Genomic DNA, 18,098 nt, shown 5'->3' on the forward strand with positions numbered 1-18,098 from the left:
ATAAAGACACGTGTCGTCAAATAAATGGCACTTCTCTTCTCTAACTATGGCGGCAAAAACACCTTATCCTCCGCCGTGGAAACTAAACTCAGGAACCTCAAAATCGAAGAATGTTAGACGTCGCCACCGCGTATTCCGCCGCTATAACCTTTCAATTTCGCCATTCAAAGGCTTCCACCATCCCCCATCAATGGCGGATTAGAGCTTCCTCTGCTTCTTCCACTGTCGATCTCACCGCTCTTCAATCCGCAATCGAAAAGGTTCAATTTCCTCTGCTCTAATTTCATTTCTATTACTGTTTTGACTACTCACACAATTCTCTTTTATAAAATGTAGAAAGATAGTAATGCAGTTAAGGAGGCGTTGGATCAGTTGAGGGAACTTGGTTGGGCCAAGAAATGGAGTTCTCAACCGTATGTATCTCGCCGTACGGTCAGTCTCCATTTCCAAGTCTGAAGTTCTTCTTCTTCTGCAAAAATCCAATCCATTACCAAATATTTTGCCCTTCTTCTTCTTCTTCCATGTTATACATATATATCAATGATTCTATATACACCAGACTACCCTTCGAGAGCTGACTACGCTTGGAATTAAAAATGCGGAGAATCTTGCTATTCCTAGTGTTAGAAATGATGTGAGTTCTTCTTTAACATCCTCGCATTTTGTTTTGTTTATCTTGTAGAGTTTTTGGTTTTGAGATGACAAATCGTTGGTGCCTCCAAAAGATTATATCAGATTAGAGTGTTATCGTTATAATGCTTCGATGGGTCTGTTTTTTCTTGAAACTGATGTGCATTTTGGTGTTCTTAACACAGGCAGCTTTTCTTTTCACTGTGGTGGGAGTGACTGGATTTTTGGGCGTCCTTGCAGGGCAGCTTCCTGGGGTAACATACCATAAACTTTATATTTGGCTCTTTTGCTTTTCTATGATTGAAAATTAGTCTTATAAATACTCTCTCTTTCTTATTGGTTCTTTTTTTCTGTCACTCTCTGGGAATTTTTTTAAAGATTAAGTCAAGTTTGAAAAGAAAGGAAAATGTAGTTATTGTTACATTCAACTATATTACTTAGACAGATGTAAACCGCTTTAAAAATGAAAATGAAAAAGTTAGGAGTTTTTAGAACTTGTTTTTGTTTTGAAATTTGGCTAAGAAATTAAGTGTTTAGTTTAAGATCAAAGCCATAGTAAATGAGTCGTAAGAAAAGACGCATAATTTTTAAAAACTAAATGATTATCAAACAAGTATGCGTTGCTCGTTTTAACCATCCTTACTAGTGAACTCTATGTTTGTTTACTAATTGAAAGTTCCTTATTCTTATCCTGAGTGCTAACTCTTATTGAAATTTTGGATTCAATATAGGATTGGGGCTTCTTTGTGCCATACTTGATTGGCAGCATATCGCTTATTGTTTTAGCAGTTGGAAGCATTTCTCCTGGGTATAAGTTTATTTGTTGAGTATAATTATCTCATTTTTCTTCTATTATTTAGCTTCTCTTCCTTTACATTTTGTATGGGCCATGGCTCTTTCTTAGACTTCTTCAAGCTGCCATAGATGGCTTTTCATCATTTTTTCCTGATTATCAAGAAAGAATTGCAGGACATGAAGCTGCACATTTCTTGGGTAAAGTCTTTGTATGAAAAGAAAAGTAATAACTAGTAATGATATGTGCCTTGTTTAATTGGTACTAATCATGAACTCCTCTGAATTGTAGTTGCTTACTTGCTTGGACTTCCTATTCTGGATTATTCAACTGACATTGGAAAGGAGCATGTCAATCTCATTGATGAAAGATTAGAAAAATTGATATATAGTGGTCAGCTTGATGATAAGGAACTCGACAGGTAACTGCCCTACTCTTCTCTAATTGAGATCAAAATTGTTTGACATTGATCCTAGTAGAAGTTCAATTTTTATTTGATAACCATTTAATTTTTTTAAATTAAGATATTTTCACTCATTTTCTTTCCATGATTTGCAAAACTTTGCTTGGTGTTTGAAAACATTGGTAAAAGATAAATAACAAAACAAAAATTTTAGAGATAAAATGAATTTTGCTTACTTTTAAAAAATTAACAACAAACACGAAATGATTACCACACAATAATTAAATAATTACATTGTATGAAGGTCAACTTGTGTAGCATTATTATTATTTTCAGGTTGGCCGTGGTGGCAATGGCTGGACTTGCATCAGAAGGTTTAAAATATGATAAAGTGGTTGGCCAATCAGCTGATCTCTTCACTCTACAGGTACTAGATTGCTATTTTTTTTTCATGAAAACAGATACTTTACCTCTCTTCCGTCAACATTCTAACATTTACATTCATGTGGTTCTATCAGAGGTTTATCAATAGATCAAAACCAAAACTTGGTAAAGATCAGCAACAGAACCTCACTAGATGGGCTGTAAGTAGTCAACTATCACTACTCTGGATAGTTTCTTAAAATCTTTTTTTTTTTTTTAAAAATATTCGGATCATTTCCAAGTAGTACATTACTAGTTTGCTAAAAATATGTTTTAATCCCTAACATATTGGAGATTTTTTTCCATTTATGTTTTTACCAATTTTCAATGTAGTCTTTTATTACTGGTGAATGTTATAGGATTGACTAGACTTTGATGACATAAAACATAGTAAATTGGCAAAAATGTAAGGGAGATAGAAAGGTCATCCAAGAGAAGAATTTTTTTTAATTCTTCTTCGGAATTTCTTACATTGGTAGAAATATTAGCCCTACATAAGGGGTGTGAATAAGGAATGTCCATCTTTTTGCTATTCAAACAAGATTTATTTAACTCATAATTCATTATATACTTTTTATGAATGTGAATGTTAACTAAGCAATGTCTTTCTTTTTTCTCTAAATTTTTGTCAAAACGGCATATAAGTTCGTTGTCAATCAACATTAGTACATGGTAAGGGTAATTGACAAAATGGTAAACTATAAGGAACTAAAGTGAAACCTGAAAAGTTTTAAGAAAATCTCGTGCAAGTCATTGAATACTGAAGCAATTTCCGTGGACTTTGTTGTAGGTTTTATTTTCCGGTTCTCTTTTGAAGAATAACAAATTGATACATGAAGCTCTCATCAAAGCAATGTCAGAGAAAGCATCTGTGATAGAATGCTTTGAAGCCATTGAGAAAGCTGCATAGCTGATTCAAACTTCTTTTCTAAAAAAATTATTTATCTGCAACGTTCGCCATTCTTTATTTTATATATATGTATACAAGATCATAATGAAAATAATCTCAAATATTAACCAAATGTAAAACGATGATCACTGGTGATAAAATTTAGTCTACTTTTTTATTGTTCTCTCAACAAAATGATGGCCATATATGGACTAACCGTTTGGACCAAATTGAAATCAGTGCTATAGAGACTAAATTGAAGTTTTGATGGTTCTCTTCATAGCAAGAGTCTCTTGATGTCTATATGAATCTACATGCTAATATTTAGCTGTTAACAAAGATGGCATATAACTGAAGAAATTTTGAGTTTTTTTTTATTGCTTCAACTAAACTTCTCCAATGAGTTGCACAATCACATTTATTACATTTGATAATCTATTTACTTCATGAAACTACTAATATAAAACAACAATTTGTGATTACGCAAAGCCAGCATTTTTGGCTTACAGCCGCCCATACAATGAAATCATATCCTTCAATTTACTTGCTTCTGTATCCAAACTCTCAAAGCTTAAGGAATTAGGTATTCTCCATTTCCAGTTTCCAAACTGTGTAGCAAGTACAAACATATCTTACACACTGAATCATTATAACAATCAAATCCATAGATATCATATTTCATTCTAAGAGAATCTAAACTTCTTCACATTTTTTCTTCAAAATAAAGTTTCCTATTGAATGCATGGTCTTTTTTCCTACATTACACATTTAAGATGGTATAATAGAAGTAAAACGTTGTAGGATTTTGAGTGTTGTTGATATCTTTTTGTACTACTGAAAGCACCGGTGTGCACACATGAGCTAGTGAAGTAAATTGTAAACCATATCAATTTTAGAAAATATCATTTTCTGTGCAGATCTAAGAACTCTGGTATGGTTAAAGAGCAGTCATGGAAATGTCTTGAATGCATTCGACTCAAATGCTTAATGTTGTGCTTTGTGACAATTAACAATACTAATTGGATATCTGAGTGTGAAGGTATAGAGTTACCTGTGTTGCTGGAGTGTTCATCCTTGCAGAATTCCCTAATCGAAGAACATCTTGCAAAGGTATTATGGCAGTTTGTGCCACAGAAGACAATGCTGCCCGGATGAGAACCCAAGGGATATCGTCTTTCTCACTAACTGAAAGATACTTCAGTACCTGTAACAACAGAGATGTGTCACAACTCATTGCATTTTCCTATGGTTCTCTTTTCATTGAATCCAAAATTATGCAAAAATTAGTAGCTTTGAAACAATATTCAGAAACTACTGTAGTTTTTGCACGTGTGAATGTGTTAGGTTCAGTTGCTAACATTGGACTTTTCTCCTTCATTCAAATTGTCCCACCAGCCACGCATCTGCATTATAACATTACAACAATTTACAAAATTTCACCAGGAAAAACCAATTTTGTTTACATAAATCAGATGCGAACTGTTAATTCAAAGATGCATGTCTATTTGCCAACATCAGATTTTACGACATATTACAAACAATGAGATACAAGGAAACACGGAAATTATTACTGTGTCATTATCATGAGTTCCCGTGTAGACAACTTGGTTAGGTTCATGATTGTGGGGCAAATGCGGATTAGCAGAATCACTTCCAAAACCTGTTTGAACAATGCATATCAATTACCGAGAAAAAACACTTCAAGAGAATCTCTTCAAAAAAGAGAATATATAATAGTTATACCAAATTGGAGAACAGCCATTCCAGGTGCCCCTATATATTTTCTGAGTTGAACCACGTCTTCAGTAATAACTCCCTGTAATACGGTGGTTAAACCAATGGAACATGTAGCTAAAACTAAAAGAAAAAGAATTCAATTGTAACTTGAGAGAGGGATGGGGATGATAATAATAGCACTAACCAAATAATCTACATAAGATATCCCCACGAGTTTCCTTTTTCACGACTGATAAGGAAGATTAAAACGGGGAGCAATATGATAGAAAACAAAGTGGAACTATGCTCTTTTACTTTCCTAAATACAAGTGCACATTACTTAATTCATGAGTGACATTTTGGATACTAAAACAAAGGGTGTTATGATGAGTTGGTGGCAAGTTTTTAACCTCTTAAGCTTATGGCTTAAAATATAAATTCCAAAACCCAAAGTAGTTAGTCTGAAAGTTTTTTTTTTTTTGAGTGAAGATAAATATAGGAATAGGAGAAGTGGGAAAAAAAATAGTCTGAAAGTTAAAAAGATGAATGATGTTAAAACCAATACAAGGAATCACATCACAATGCAATGAGCATTTAATCGGTCGCTATGATTTGAGTACATGTTTATCCATAAAAAACATACCAAATCTTCTGCAATTATGTTGATCTTTCCAACAGCTCTGGATATGGCATCAAATAAAGATTTTCCAGGCCCTGCCTACTGTCATAAAAGATACTATTGAAGAAGATACTATGATATCAAAGCACAAACTAAAAAGAACCTGCCAAATTATAAGTCTGACCTTCCACCGTCCAACTGTAGCAATTTTTGCCTCTGTACATTTGCAACATATTAGCACAATGAACAAAACAAAGAAACATGTTATGTAACCTGATAAAAGTATTTCATAAAAGCCTACCAGAAGGAACTGCCCAGTAACCCGCAAATCCTCTAAAATGATCAATCCGGAAATCATCATATAGATTCTGTGCACGTTTAATGCGCCGAATCCACCAAGAAAAACCATCTTTCTCCATGGCTTTCCAATCATATAGAGGACTTTCAAATTCCAAATAGAGATCAATTTATTAGAAAGCAATTTCTTGTCAGGTTTACTCCAAATAAAATTATCAATCAATAAGGCAAATACAGGAATAATTTTGAGAAATATTGCATAAAAGAAAATGACAGAAAACATTTACGATGATATAATGAAAAATCACAATGGATTTATTATTGTTATTATTAAAAACATTATTGCAAATAACAAAACCACTGAAAATATTTACAAATATAGCAAAATTTTAGAATCTATCAATGATAGACATTGATAGACACCGATTCTAAAAATTTTGCTATGTTTTGTAAATATTTTGGATCATTTTTCTTTATCTGAAAACAACCTTTATTATGGAGGGGGGACCAAATCTAGCTTCTCGGTCGAGTGCAAATCACAAAAAAAAATTACACGTATAATACACAATATAGTATGATAAAATATTGAATGAGCTTTCTTTACAACCTGATCTAAAAAAATTCATTCTGCGAAAATAGGCAAGGAATATGACCATATGTAAGAACTACGGGAAAATGGAAAACATATTTCATCAGAAAACAGCAATCAACCATGTGAATGAGACAAGTGCATAACACACCTTCCCCATAGTTGACCAGTTTCACTAAATGCATCTGGAGGCACACCACTCACTAACAAGGGAAATCCTTTCTTGTTCTGCCAGAAAAACTTATGATTAGCACTAGCATTTAGCAGGCAACATAATGAGAATATTCCAATAGTAGATTTTCATCTATCTCTACTCATCCAGAAGCAATACATACCAGCAAAAATTGCTTCTTATTAGCCCAAACATCTGCACTCTGATAGCCAACGTATATAGGCATGTCCCCCATTATAGTAATACCCTTCATATTTGCGTAGCTGCGAACTCTTTGCCATTGTCTCTGGAATAAAAACTGTTGAGCAATGAATATATTTATCTGCAAAAAAACAAAAGTATGTGTGAACAATTAGGCGACCGACTATGAAAATAAAAGTCAAACTAAAGAATCCACTAAAAACTTACAAAATCTCTTTCCGTTTGGAAAACCTCTACTAAAGCTGAAAGATGCCGATTTTTTAGAGGTTCTGGCCATTCATACCAACTGAAAGAATTTAGTCTGTTATCAATAGCAGCAAAATAAGCTGCATCTTCAAGCCAGCCTGAAAAATTGAACAAGAATGAGAGAAAGAGCAAAGAAGAGTAAGAAGAGCTGTTTTATTTCTTTTAAAGGAAACTCGTCATTGATTAAAAAAAAAAAAGAGTTGTTCTCAACTATTCAGTTAGATGATTAATTAATTAACCACAGACATTATTGAATGGTCAATCTGACATGAGTGTATTTGAGCTGTCGTTCAGTAAAACTGAAATTAGGGGATAATTTCCGAAGTATTGGTACCAAGTGAAGGAGCAAAAAATTCACAACTAATTATGTATTAACAAGTCGGTTCAAGAAAGGTTTCATGGTGAAGTAAATTTGGCAGCTTAGCATAACTGAATTTTGGTCGCAGATGCCAACTCTACAGCTGAAGATCCGGGTCATTGAGGAGGCTAGCAGCCTAATTTGAACACCTTTTCTTGAAATAATTGAGGGCTTGAATTAGATTGACAGATCTTAGAAAAAATCCAAGTAAAGGCAACTAGTTTGACAAACCTTCACTAACCTTTTTTTAGCAAGATAGAAAGAATGAAATAGGTAGATAAGATAGTTTATCATGTACAATTTTTAACAATCCATAAGATCTAAATCTTAATACAAACTAGAAGAATCTCATTCATTAGATCAATGAAGAAGCTTGTTTCCGTTTCAAAAAAAGGAAAAAAAAAAAAACTAGAAGTTCTGCAAAATATTATAGGTGAACCATGATATCAGTTAGATTATGTTAGAACTCACTTGATATTTCAGGGTCTTTACAAAATTCTTCAAGCTGTCTTTTAAGATCACCATCACTTTGAATTAACCTTTCTGCAGCCTATGACATAACCAAAGAAAATAACTAAATAAATACTCAGATTATATAAATTTATTAAAAATAACACAGAATTGGAAGTTATCAACGTGCTTGTAAATCTGTATTTGTTACTGCAGTATGACTGGTTGATTTTATTACAAACAAAACTTGAACAAAATGTTTTGTGACATGTCTTGTATTAAGTCAGCAACATGTTTCATATCGTGCTACCTGGAGAATACGTGTAGTACATATTTTCTAGTTTTCTTTTCTATCCTTTTTTTTAAGGGAATTAGAATGGATAACCATTTCAGCAATAATAATTAAGGATATAGCAAAATTTTAAAAAATTGCAAATATAGCAAAACTATCACTGATAGACTTGTATCGCCGATACATTTCGTATAGTCTATCAGTGATAGACCAATATTTGCAACATGGTCTATCGTTGATAGACTCATATCATTGATAGAATTTGACAAATTTTGCTATATTTGCAAATTTTTTAAAATGTTGCTATATACTTAATTATTTTGAATCTAATTGCTAAATTTACAATTACCCCTTTTTTTAAAAGGAGACAAACCTCTTAAATTATTATTAATAAAAGAGCCTTAAGCTCAAAGTACCAGAATTTTATACAAAGAGCAAGAGAAAAGAGAAAATTCAGTCTACCTCTACAACAAAAGCTACAAAACAGTTTCAAAATAGAAGAGATCAAGCTAAACAATGAAGAGATCAAGCTAAACAAAATCATATCCGAAGAAATCTAATTACAAAGCATAATGCAAAATCCTCTCATAAAGAACTACATTTAAACTAAAAACTTTCAAGAAGATGCAACTGGCTGCCTTGAAACTGCCTAACCAAATTAATTCATAATCCAGAGGAAGCTCAAAGAAGTCTTCCACTAATCAGCAGCGGCGTGAAGGATTTACTTGCCACCCATATGAAGGGAAATCCAAGAATGACTGAAGTTGGTCTTACACTGAGGAAAATACATTAAACTGCTGAAGAATCAAATTAGAATAATTCCACAATCAGCAACTATTGATTTTAAATGATCTGGTATTTCGCAAGATTGGGGACAAGAACGAGTAGCAGATGGCAACTTTGCAGATTCAGGCTCTTCCTCACATTGAAATAGGGCGTTGAGATCAGTTTCTAGAGGCTCAAAACGTTTCTGACTTTCAAGTTCGGTTGACCTATCCAAATGCTCCAATTCCTCACTACCGAGTTCTTTTTGCCTAACTCCAAGGTAAAATTTCTGAAGGACTCTCCATGCAAAACCCCTCTCAATCAATCCAACAAGAAGGGTGAGCCTTTTTTCAACTTTTCTATCCTTAGCAACATGTCCTGCATGATCTCAAGAATAATCTTATGTAGCTAGCAAATTTTGCAAAATATTTTTTCTTTATCTGTCGACGTGTATTGTAGATTCAGTAGCTTCTCTTCATTTTCTTCCTTCCTTGAAGATCTTCTCAAGGTTGAGTAATAAATATCGTGGTCTTGTTTAAGTTTAGGGTTATCCCCTTATGTAGAATTAAAGAACACAATTGTACAACCTATAGAACAGATTCTGTTCAAGTAAGGTTATCCCCTTTGGTAGAAAAGTGTCTCATTTGTGGTATAAAGAAGATTATTTGGTTGGTCATATTGCGTGCTCTTTTCTAGAATTTATGTGGTGAGTGTAATAAGCGTCTCCCTATAGATTCCTTTATTTGTTTTGATAGATTCGTGGATTTGGTTGTCTACTAAGTTACACTGGTGTAAAACTAAGTACCTTTTAAAAGTTTTAATCTTTCTTATTTAGTTTCTGATTGGGAATCTTTATTGTAACACCTATTGGTGTTTGGGTTTCTCTTATTTCATTTCAAACAAAATTTCTTGTTCAAAACTAATAAGGAGACTGTAAGAAAATGTAGGAAGCTAAGGAAGACAGATTCCAAGTTGAAACTGATTTTCAAGTACACATAAAAGCAATACATGAATGTTGAGATGCAACTGAAATCTCCTACTAGGAGTAAGAGAGTGATATAATTCTCACATGTCGAGACTCAACAGTACAAAGTATCAGTATTTATAGATACTGTCATCCTGATAACAACTCTAGACAGCCCCAAATAATGGGTAACAGAGAGGAAATAAAAGAGTATGTTACAGCAGATATAACAAATCAGGTACAACAGATTACATCAGCCAATAGCAACCATTCATAAGTCTTAAGTACTCACCTTTGCTATCAAGGGATCCTTTATATCAGCAACAGTGGAGAAGACTACATGGTCATGGTCGCTGCAAGTATCCATTCAGGGGCAGGATTACTTCATAGTGTCCCTTTCATGAGAGATTATAAAGGAAATGAAAACAATTAATAGTTATCTGCCGAAAAGTAAAGTTTCTTACACTGGTTCTGGCAACTCATCTTTTGTGAGCAAACCATCTTTGACAAGCTCATCAAGAGAGATCAAGAGAGTGTTGCCACAATTTGCATCCTGAAAGTTTTTAACAGATAAAACAATGTACATCAGATAAAAAGTAAACACACCAATAAAATTGAGAGACATTTTGTTAATGTAAAACCAAGCTTCTACTAAGACAAACGGATGAATACAAATGGACAGAAAAAGACTAATAATAAAAAGATAGAAACTCACAAAAGAAGGAGAGCCTATTTAGCTTGTACAAACTAAAAACCACAAGATTACAAAAGATACTTCCACTACTACGAATACGAGATAATAAACAGCTGTAAATACTCTTAGAAATAGACACCCAAGAAGTGGAAATAGAAGAGGGAAAAAAGAAAGAAGAAAAAAAAGAAGAAGAAAATGCACACCACAGGATTTCTCCCTTAGCCTGAAATGGTGAGTCATAAAACATGTTGAGTATACCCCCTACTAAAAACTGGCTTGACTCTGGAACACATATTCAGATAGCTACCGTATGAAAAGAGCTAAAAGTCAGCTAAAGTATTTATTTTCCGTTGGGGTTTCTCCACCGCCTCTATCGATAATGAGTAACATGATCTATTACAACCAGACACAGCAGTCTCGTAAAAATGAGTACTTATATGATTGTAAAGGTCCAGAAAATATAAAAAGCACAGAAAGACAGCTTAATGAGGTACCAAAGAAACAACCATGCTAGTTTAACGATGACTAATGTCCTTGGAGTGAGAAGGATCGTCAACAGGATCTGGGAAATATAGAATAGCGTAGACCACCTAACAACCACCACTTATCACTAATCACAACTATTCACGTTCACCTACCAATCTGCTGCATTCATTTTATTTTTAAATCCAGATGATATTGGATGTGATCTAAATTTCATCTTCAATAAATTAAACATTTCAAAATGGTGGATAAAATAGGGCAGAATAACGTGACAATTTCATTAAAAATTCAAATCAGGGGTTTTTTGCTGCACCCTCCTTCAGTATGCTGGTAATGAATGGAATGGCTAACTCAACCCCACACATAACTGAGACGGAAATAACAAAATGCATCAACCTATTCCCAAATGGCAAAAGCTACTTTCTTTACGGTATTCAAGATTCATTGTGATAGGTACATTTCCTTTTGAATGTTTAATCTCCATTGGGACATTGAGGTAAACTCTCATTAATCACACCGTCCCATCCCCCACCTTAAACAATGGAAGGATAAAAGAAACAGGAGGGAAGCAGGGAAGAAAGAGAACTAAAAAGGTCATCACCTGGCCTGAGTAGGGTGATCCCTCTTCGTTGGCTTTCCTTCCTGGAGGGACAAGAGGAAGAACCTGCATAGTCGCATCAGTAAATTTTTTAAAAAAACTATCAAATTCCAAAATTTCCAAATCTTCTTCCTATCCTACAAACAAAACAAATATATATAAGTAAAAATTCTTTCCATTTTCCTCCTCACCATCCTTAAAATCCAACACTACAAAAGAAGAAATTGCTACGACTATGAAACCCAGTAAGTGTCAGCTTCTTTACATTAAATTCCATTTAATCAGATGTGAAATGATTGATGGGGAACACAAGGAAAAGCTCACTCAAGTAGAAAGATTCATAAATATATCCATGGATCATTGCTTCATAAATTCAAGAATTACCATACTTAAAGCATTACAAAAATTGCTTCAAAAGACAAGTAGTAGGAATAAAACCTGCCAAACAGAGAAACCCGCCTCATGAAGCCAGTCAACAAATCGAAAAGCTTCATCACCAAGATCACCAATGCCATAAGGGCCTCGAAACGACGTAGGATGAAGCAGAACACCAGCCCTTCGCCGAATGTCAGGATCCGATTCTGGAAACCATTCTCCATATTGGGTCGGAAAATCCTCCCCCACAGTGACTGTATCGAAAATGGTGGAAACTTTAGAGGAAGAAGATAAGAAGAGGTGAAATCTCCTGGTGGAGAGGGAAGTAGTAGCGGAAAAGAGAGGCAATGAGGGATTACGAAGCTTGGGAGCTAGAGGAAAAGAGAATAGTGAGGTTGAGATCGCCATTGTTGCAGAATTGAGCTCGGAAATCGAGAGACAGCCTACTAATTCTTAAGTAACATGTGATGACGACGGTGGCAGCGGGGTAGAGAGGCTCAAATTGATTTTGTAATTTTAGCTCAAAATGGAATACGAATACCTATCCTTTTCTAAACATAAATGCATAAATAATCTATAATCTATCACAAATCTATGGTAGATAACTTTTATATAAGGCAATTAACTTTGAACTTTGTACTAAACCATGATTTAAGAGCCATTTTGGTATTGTTTATTGTGTTTGATAAGAATAGAAGAACAAAGGTTAAATCACATCAACCAATCTCTCATGGGTGTTTTCAAGTCAAATGGGTAAAACTACCAAATACATATACTTCTCTTTCTCACTTTTTGAAACACTTTTCTACATTTTTATCACTTTATCATTATATTCTTGTTTTCTTTTTTCAACCAATATGAATTAAAATTCAGTATATAACAGGTTGGGATAAACCTAAGGAAATGTTTGAGGTTGCAAGATGCCATTCCAACCTCAACTAGTGAACTTTATCATTTTTATCATTTGATGTATATATTAATTGACTCCCTTGCTCCAATCCAAAATTTTAGTCATTCACATTTCTCTTTTCTAACGCATTATTCACTTTCTCCACACCATTTGGGTTAGGCTTTGAGTTTTGCTTTGGACAATCCTCTCCAATAAATTACAACTTTTTATCTTTTGAACACGAAAGCTAGAATACAACTCTACAAGCTCATACACTATTTCATACTTGCTAAGCCACTTTGAAGCAGGGGTGTAAGAATATTGGTTGAACCCGAATAATCCAGACTACCCAACTCATATTATAAGGGTTAGGTTGGATTAAATTAAAATGTAGGTTAAGTTGGGTATCAGGTTGTACAGTTGAAAAATCATTATATATATATATATATATATATATATAATTTAATAAGAAAAGAAAATTAGGTATTTCTCATTTTCCCCTTCTCAGAGCACGTGAAAATCATCTACTCAGTTCTCACAACGTCAAGTGGCACTTCCCCTCCGACTCTCCCTCGTGTGCCGTAACATCTCCAACGTCTCCTTCGTCTCAGCTCCATCTCTCCTCCTTCATTAAGCCAATCTCATATCTCAGTTTCTTCATCTCCTTCGACATTTTCAATCTTTTACATCTCTAATCTTCGCTATCTTCGACCTTCCTTAGATCTCAAATAATCTCCTTCATTCTAGTCAAACATAAAATAATAATAATAATAATAGTAGAAACCAATAACCCAACCCAACTCATATTTTACGGGTTGAGTTGGAAACTAAATTTGGGTTGCCAACCTATATAATCAGAAAATATGGGTTGGATTGAGAATGTCTCCCAACCCAACCCAATTGCACCCCTACTTTGAAGGACTCTCTCTTCTACTTGGTAAACCACTTGTAAGGATAACAAGCCCTCTCATTTCAAGTGTAGAAGTTTGACTAGAGATAGAATTAGCCTAATAAGACTATATAAGACCAAAAGAATGAATTATGCTTTAAAAAAATCATGATGTCATATACATAGTTTTCATTTCACCATATGTGTTTTTATAACTTAAATTTACTCAAAATTGTATGAAATACAATGATAAACACTTCTTCACTTTAGGAAAGGATATTTTTGTTTTTTTGAGAGCTAAATTATCTCATATATAAAATATTATAAAGGGTTAATTCAACAAGTTTGTAAACTCCTTCAAATAAGAATTAGATAAACTCAAAAGTTAGAAATTTATTGTCCTATTCAATAAATACAAATAGACATTGATATTGGTAGAAGTCATCCATATAATTTAAAATTTTGCTATATTCTAAAAATATTTTCAACCATAATTTTACATCATCCTCATCAAATATTGTTTTTTAAACTACAAACAAATTTATAAAGGCTAATTTTGATTATAGTTCATTTCAACAAATTTTTGTATAACGAGGACCCCAAAAGGGTGTCAACTATATTTGAAATATTTGTGTGTTTATCAATTCTTTTAGGTCAGTTGGTTAAAAAAATCAACAATTATCTTTTTTTAATGAAATGAGAGGGTAATAATTTATATATATTTGTGAAAGAGTTCAAATTAAACGTGGCAAATTTATATATAAATAGCGTTTTTGGAACTTGAAGCATTAGGTTGTTGATCATGTCATCAAATTATTTGAATTAATTATAATAAAATAGTAAATAAATAAATATAGTAAATTTTAAAAATATTTATTTATTTATTTTAAACAAATTAGTTTTACATATCCAACTCAAACCAACAAATTACACACAAATAAATGTGAAAAATAAACAAAATCATTGTTCATAATTATCATTACACAATCTATATTTCACAAAATAGAGAAAAAAGTGGAAGAAAATTTCTATTTTTCTTGTAAAGATAATAAGAATTAATTTGACCTCACCAATAGCTAAGGCCGCTCGACCCAATCTAAAACCACATGCCAATAACTAATCATAACGGCCATTCCCACCCTCCCTCTCACCCTCTCTCTCTCTCTCTCTCTCTCTCTCTCACCCTCTCTTCCCTCCATCCTTATTGCTTCATTATTACCTTCCCTTCATGCATGGGAGACCCAAAATCCACCTCCACCTCCACCGCTATCGTCACCATCACCGCCACCACTTCCCTCCAACCACTATCTCCAGATTGTTTTTCAGCTCCACCCCCACCTCCTCCACCACCACCACAATCTTGTTCCTCCTCATCCTCCTCTTCTCTCGTTCCCCCATCCAAACGTAAGAAACACAAAACCAAAGTCTTTCGAGTCTTTCGATCCGTATTCCGATCCTTCCCTATCATAACACCAGCATGCAAGATCCCATCCCTCCCATCAGGTCTATCAGACACGTTACGAGGTCCATCAGGGAGTCGTGTGACGGGTACGCTCTTCGGGTATCGAAAAGGCCGCGTGAGTCTATCAATGCAAGAAACTCCACGAAGCTTTCCTAGCATTGTGATTGAGTTAGCCATGCAAACAAACGTGTTACAAAAAGAGATGAGCTCGGGGATGGTTAGGATCGCTCTTGAGTGCGAAAAGCGCGCGGATAAATCCGATAAGACGAAGCTCATGGATGAGCCATTGTGGACCATGTTTTGTAATGGTAAGAAAACTGGTTATGGTGTTAAAAGGGAAGCCTCCGATGAAGACCTTAAAGTAATGGAGCTTCTTCGGCCGGTGTCAATGGGTGCCGGAGTTTTACCGGGAAACTCTGACATGGAGGGGCCAGATGGTGAGCTGGCATACATGAGGGCCCATTTTGAAAGGGTGGTGGGGTCGAGGGATTCGGAGACGTTTTATATGTTAAGCCCGGAGGAAAATAATGGGCCGGAGCTTAGTATCTTTTTTGTAAGAATATAAAATATAATACATATATTATGGAATGAAAATTAAACAAATATTGGGTCCCTACGAATTAATTCTTCTTCTTCCATGGTTGGATTATCAATGTTTGCATATGAAATCATAAATTTCATAATCATGCTTTTCCTACAAGTTGCTTGAAATAATGATTTTGTTATAAAGAGATTGAAAAATAGAGAGACAAATGCGAGAAAAGTTGAAGTCTTTGGTAGTGACAGATGAGGGGTAACGTTGAAGAAGATGGTGATGAAGGGAAAGAAAATGTGAGTTTCCACATCATTTAAAAAGATAGTATTAGATAGTCGCACCAACTTAACGGTTAGTCAACTAACGGTCTAAGTAGGCTTTAATAATCATTTAGAACTATTTCTTACAATTTAGAGATTAAATGTTTCGTTTGAACTCGATAATTTATCCAAAATGTGTATTTTATCCTTAAAATTTTGAGGTAGTTGTTGGTTAAACTCTCTTTATAATTTAGTATATTTTTGTACTACATATTTGTTACGAAAAAAATATTGCATTATAGGATGTATCTATCTCATATGTTATTCGTTTTTTTCACCACACAAAAATAAAATTAAAAAATATGATTTAAAAAGTAATTTTTAATTTTATAATTATTGTGTCGTAGAGAGATGAGGAGCTAGCAAATGAGATAGGTGCAATCTCTAATGCACCATAACATTACTCGATTAGTTGCATCCTATAATGCACGTACATCTATCTTACATGTTTTTCTTCTACTTCTAAATTCTACCATACAAAAGTAAAAGTTTTAAAAACTATATTTTATAATTTTGTTTTTATGTGTGATGAAGAGATGAGGAATATATGAGATAGATGTATTCTAGTTTTTTTAAAAAAATAAAATCTATTGTACTCTTTTTAGCGATTGTCCAAAAAATTAGTTGGGTAACAATAATATTTTTTTTGCGTGTTTTTAAATTCTTCTCTCATATTTGGATGATGATTTGAAAATTTACGAAATGAAATCGACATAAAATACAAAAGAAGGAGGCATGTAACTATTTCCAAAACTGACATCGTAGAGTCAATTTGTCATCATTTATAAAATGCAAACTAACATCTAAAACCAAAATTGTTGTAGTAAGGTTAACATATAATAGATGATACTTAACATTTTTCAAATAATTTTTTTTTTCTTTCTAATAAGTTTTTGGTATTTTAGATAGCAAAGCAATTAAAAATGTTTTAAAATTAGATAACAAAATGTCATAATGATAGACAGACATAGTACATTTTGCCCTTGTTGATTGAGAATTGTATCTGTGGCTACCGCAGTTTTCCCGATCCGCCTGTCCTCCAATAATTAATTCTTGTTGACCATGTCCGATAGGAATCATCAAATCAATAGCAATAAGTCCTGTTTGCAGAGGTTCGTATACGAAACGTCTCAAAATAATACGAGGAGTGGGAGATTTATAGTTCAAAAATTATATTTATCTTTAAATAATAGTTCATATTAGTCAATCACCATAGAATATATAATCACTATATATGGTAATGCATAGGTTAGTACATAAAATTTTTAGTTCAACAAGCGTATAGAAAGAGTTAATGATTATATATTAAAGTTATTTAAATGTTATATCTTTCTCGAAAATGTTGAATTAAGGTCATTTATAAGTTACAACGTCTTTTTTCTAACACCTGCTCGGGTGGAATGTGGCTTAGCATTAGTGCTATTGCTTGCTCGTGTTGTTGTTTCTCATCGAGTGAAACTCTACAAACTACTAGACTATTTATTATAGCTTTTACAATGAGTAATTAGTTATCCAATTAATGAGAAGAAGTTACTTTAAACCTAACTCTCACCAATTCTTTAATGGTACTTATACTTCTAACAATTAATCCGACATACAATTGGGATAAAAACTATACTAAAACTTTAACAATCATCTCTTGCTACTAACGAACTGGAGATTTTTTGGACCTATCCAACTTTTGGGTGGGTCAAATTGCAACGCTAACAAGATCTTCAATATTAACCCTTAAAATTTAGATTGAGTATTTGGAACGAACTGTTAAGTTATTTGTTTACTTTTTCTTTTTAAGTATAATTTTTATTAAGAGATTTTTTCAAAAATAGAAAAAATTGACAAACTATTTACACTCGAGAGAACAAAACTACTAAAAGACAAAGTTTTAGATTTTCTATAAAGTGTAAATGTTTTGTCAAATGTTCTATTTCTTACAATTTTCTTTTTACTAACTTAAAATACTTAAATTTGTCTACAACACGTATTAATAACTAAAATTTCATAAAACTTAGAGGTTAAATATAAAAATTCAACATACTTGTTACAAAC

At 33.3% G+C, this 18,098-nt stretch overlaps 3 protein-coding genes across 5 annotated transcripts; 2 read left to right on the forward strand and 1 right to left on the reverse strand.

Moving 5' to 3' along the window:
* Positions 1 to 48: 48 nt before the first annotated feature.
* Positions 49 to 3,333, forward strand: LOC101209062. 2 transcript variants are annotated; one of them, XM_004148391.3, is made up of 10 exons: positions 50 to 260; positions 337 to 432; positions 560 to 634; positions 816 to 884; positions 1,362 to 1,438; positions 1,535 to 1,623; positions 1,715 to 1,844; positions 2,163 to 2,253; positions 2,345 to 2,410; positions 3,040 to 3,333. In XM_004148391.3, exons 1-10 carry the CDS (start codon positions 111 to 113, stop codon positions 3,157 to 3,159), a joined length of 963 nt encoding a protein of 320 aa, XP_004148439.1. In that variant the 5' UTR covers positions 50 to 110; the 3' UTR covers positions 3,160 to 3,333. The 2 variants fall into 2 exon arrangements, with proteins under 2 accessions (XP_031737019.1, XP_004148439.1); XM_031881159.1 differs by lacking the exon at positions 337 to 432 and having other exon boundaries at positions 49 to 260.
* Positions 3,334 to 3,486: 153 nt separating this feature from the next.
* Positions 3,487 to 12,490, reverse strand: LOC101208819 (4-alpha-glucanotransferase, chloroplastic/amyloplastic). 2 transcript variants are annotated; one of them, XM_031881158.1, is made up of 17 exons: positions 12,317 to 12,490; positions 12,021 to 12,211; positions 11,586 to 11,648; positions 10,272 to 10,360; positions 10,100 to 10,160; positions 7,808 to 7,886; positions 6,940 to 7,076; positions 6,695 to 6,853; positions 6,511 to 6,587; positions 5,775 to 5,914; positions 5,658 to 5,689; positions 5,498 to 5,572; positions 4,882 to 4,954; positions 4,710 to 4,798; positions 4,497 to 4,541; positions 4,190 to 4,342; positions 3,487 to 3,746 (listed from the first exon to the last, which is right to left on the reverse strand). In XM_031881158.1, exons 1-17 carry the CDS (start codon positions 12,363 to 12,365, stop codon positions 3,642 to 3,644), a joined length of 1,617 nt encoding a protein of 538 aa, XP_031737018.1. In that variant the 5' UTR covers positions 12,366 to 12,490; the 3' UTR covers positions 3,487 to 3,641. The 2 variants fall into 2 exon arrangements, with proteins under 2 accessions (XP_031737018.1, XP_004148438.1); XM_004148390.3 differs by having other exon boundaries at positions 12,021 to 12,490.
* Positions 12,491 to 14,967: 2,477 nt separating this feature from the next.
* LOC101216750 (protein MIZU-KUSSEI 1) lies at positions 14,968 to 15,800 on the forward strand. Its single transcript, XM_004148421.3, has one exon. It carries the CDS (start codon positions 14,968 to 14,970, stop codon positions 15,760 to 15,762), a length of 795 nt encoding a protein of 264 aa, XP_004148469.1. The 3' UTR covers positions 15,763 to 15,800.
* The last annotated feature ends 2,298 nt before the right edge of the window (positions 15,801 to 18,098 follow it).

This window comes from Cucumis sativus, chromosome 2, assembly GCF_000004075.3.
Source record: "Cucumis sativus cultivar 9930 chromosome 2, Cucumber_9930_V3, whole genome shotgun sequence".
In the NCBI taxonomy this organism is placed as follows: domain Eukaryota; kingdom Viridiplantae; phylum Streptophyta; class Magnoliopsida; order Cucurbitales; family Cucurbitaceae; genus Cucumis; species Cucumis sativus.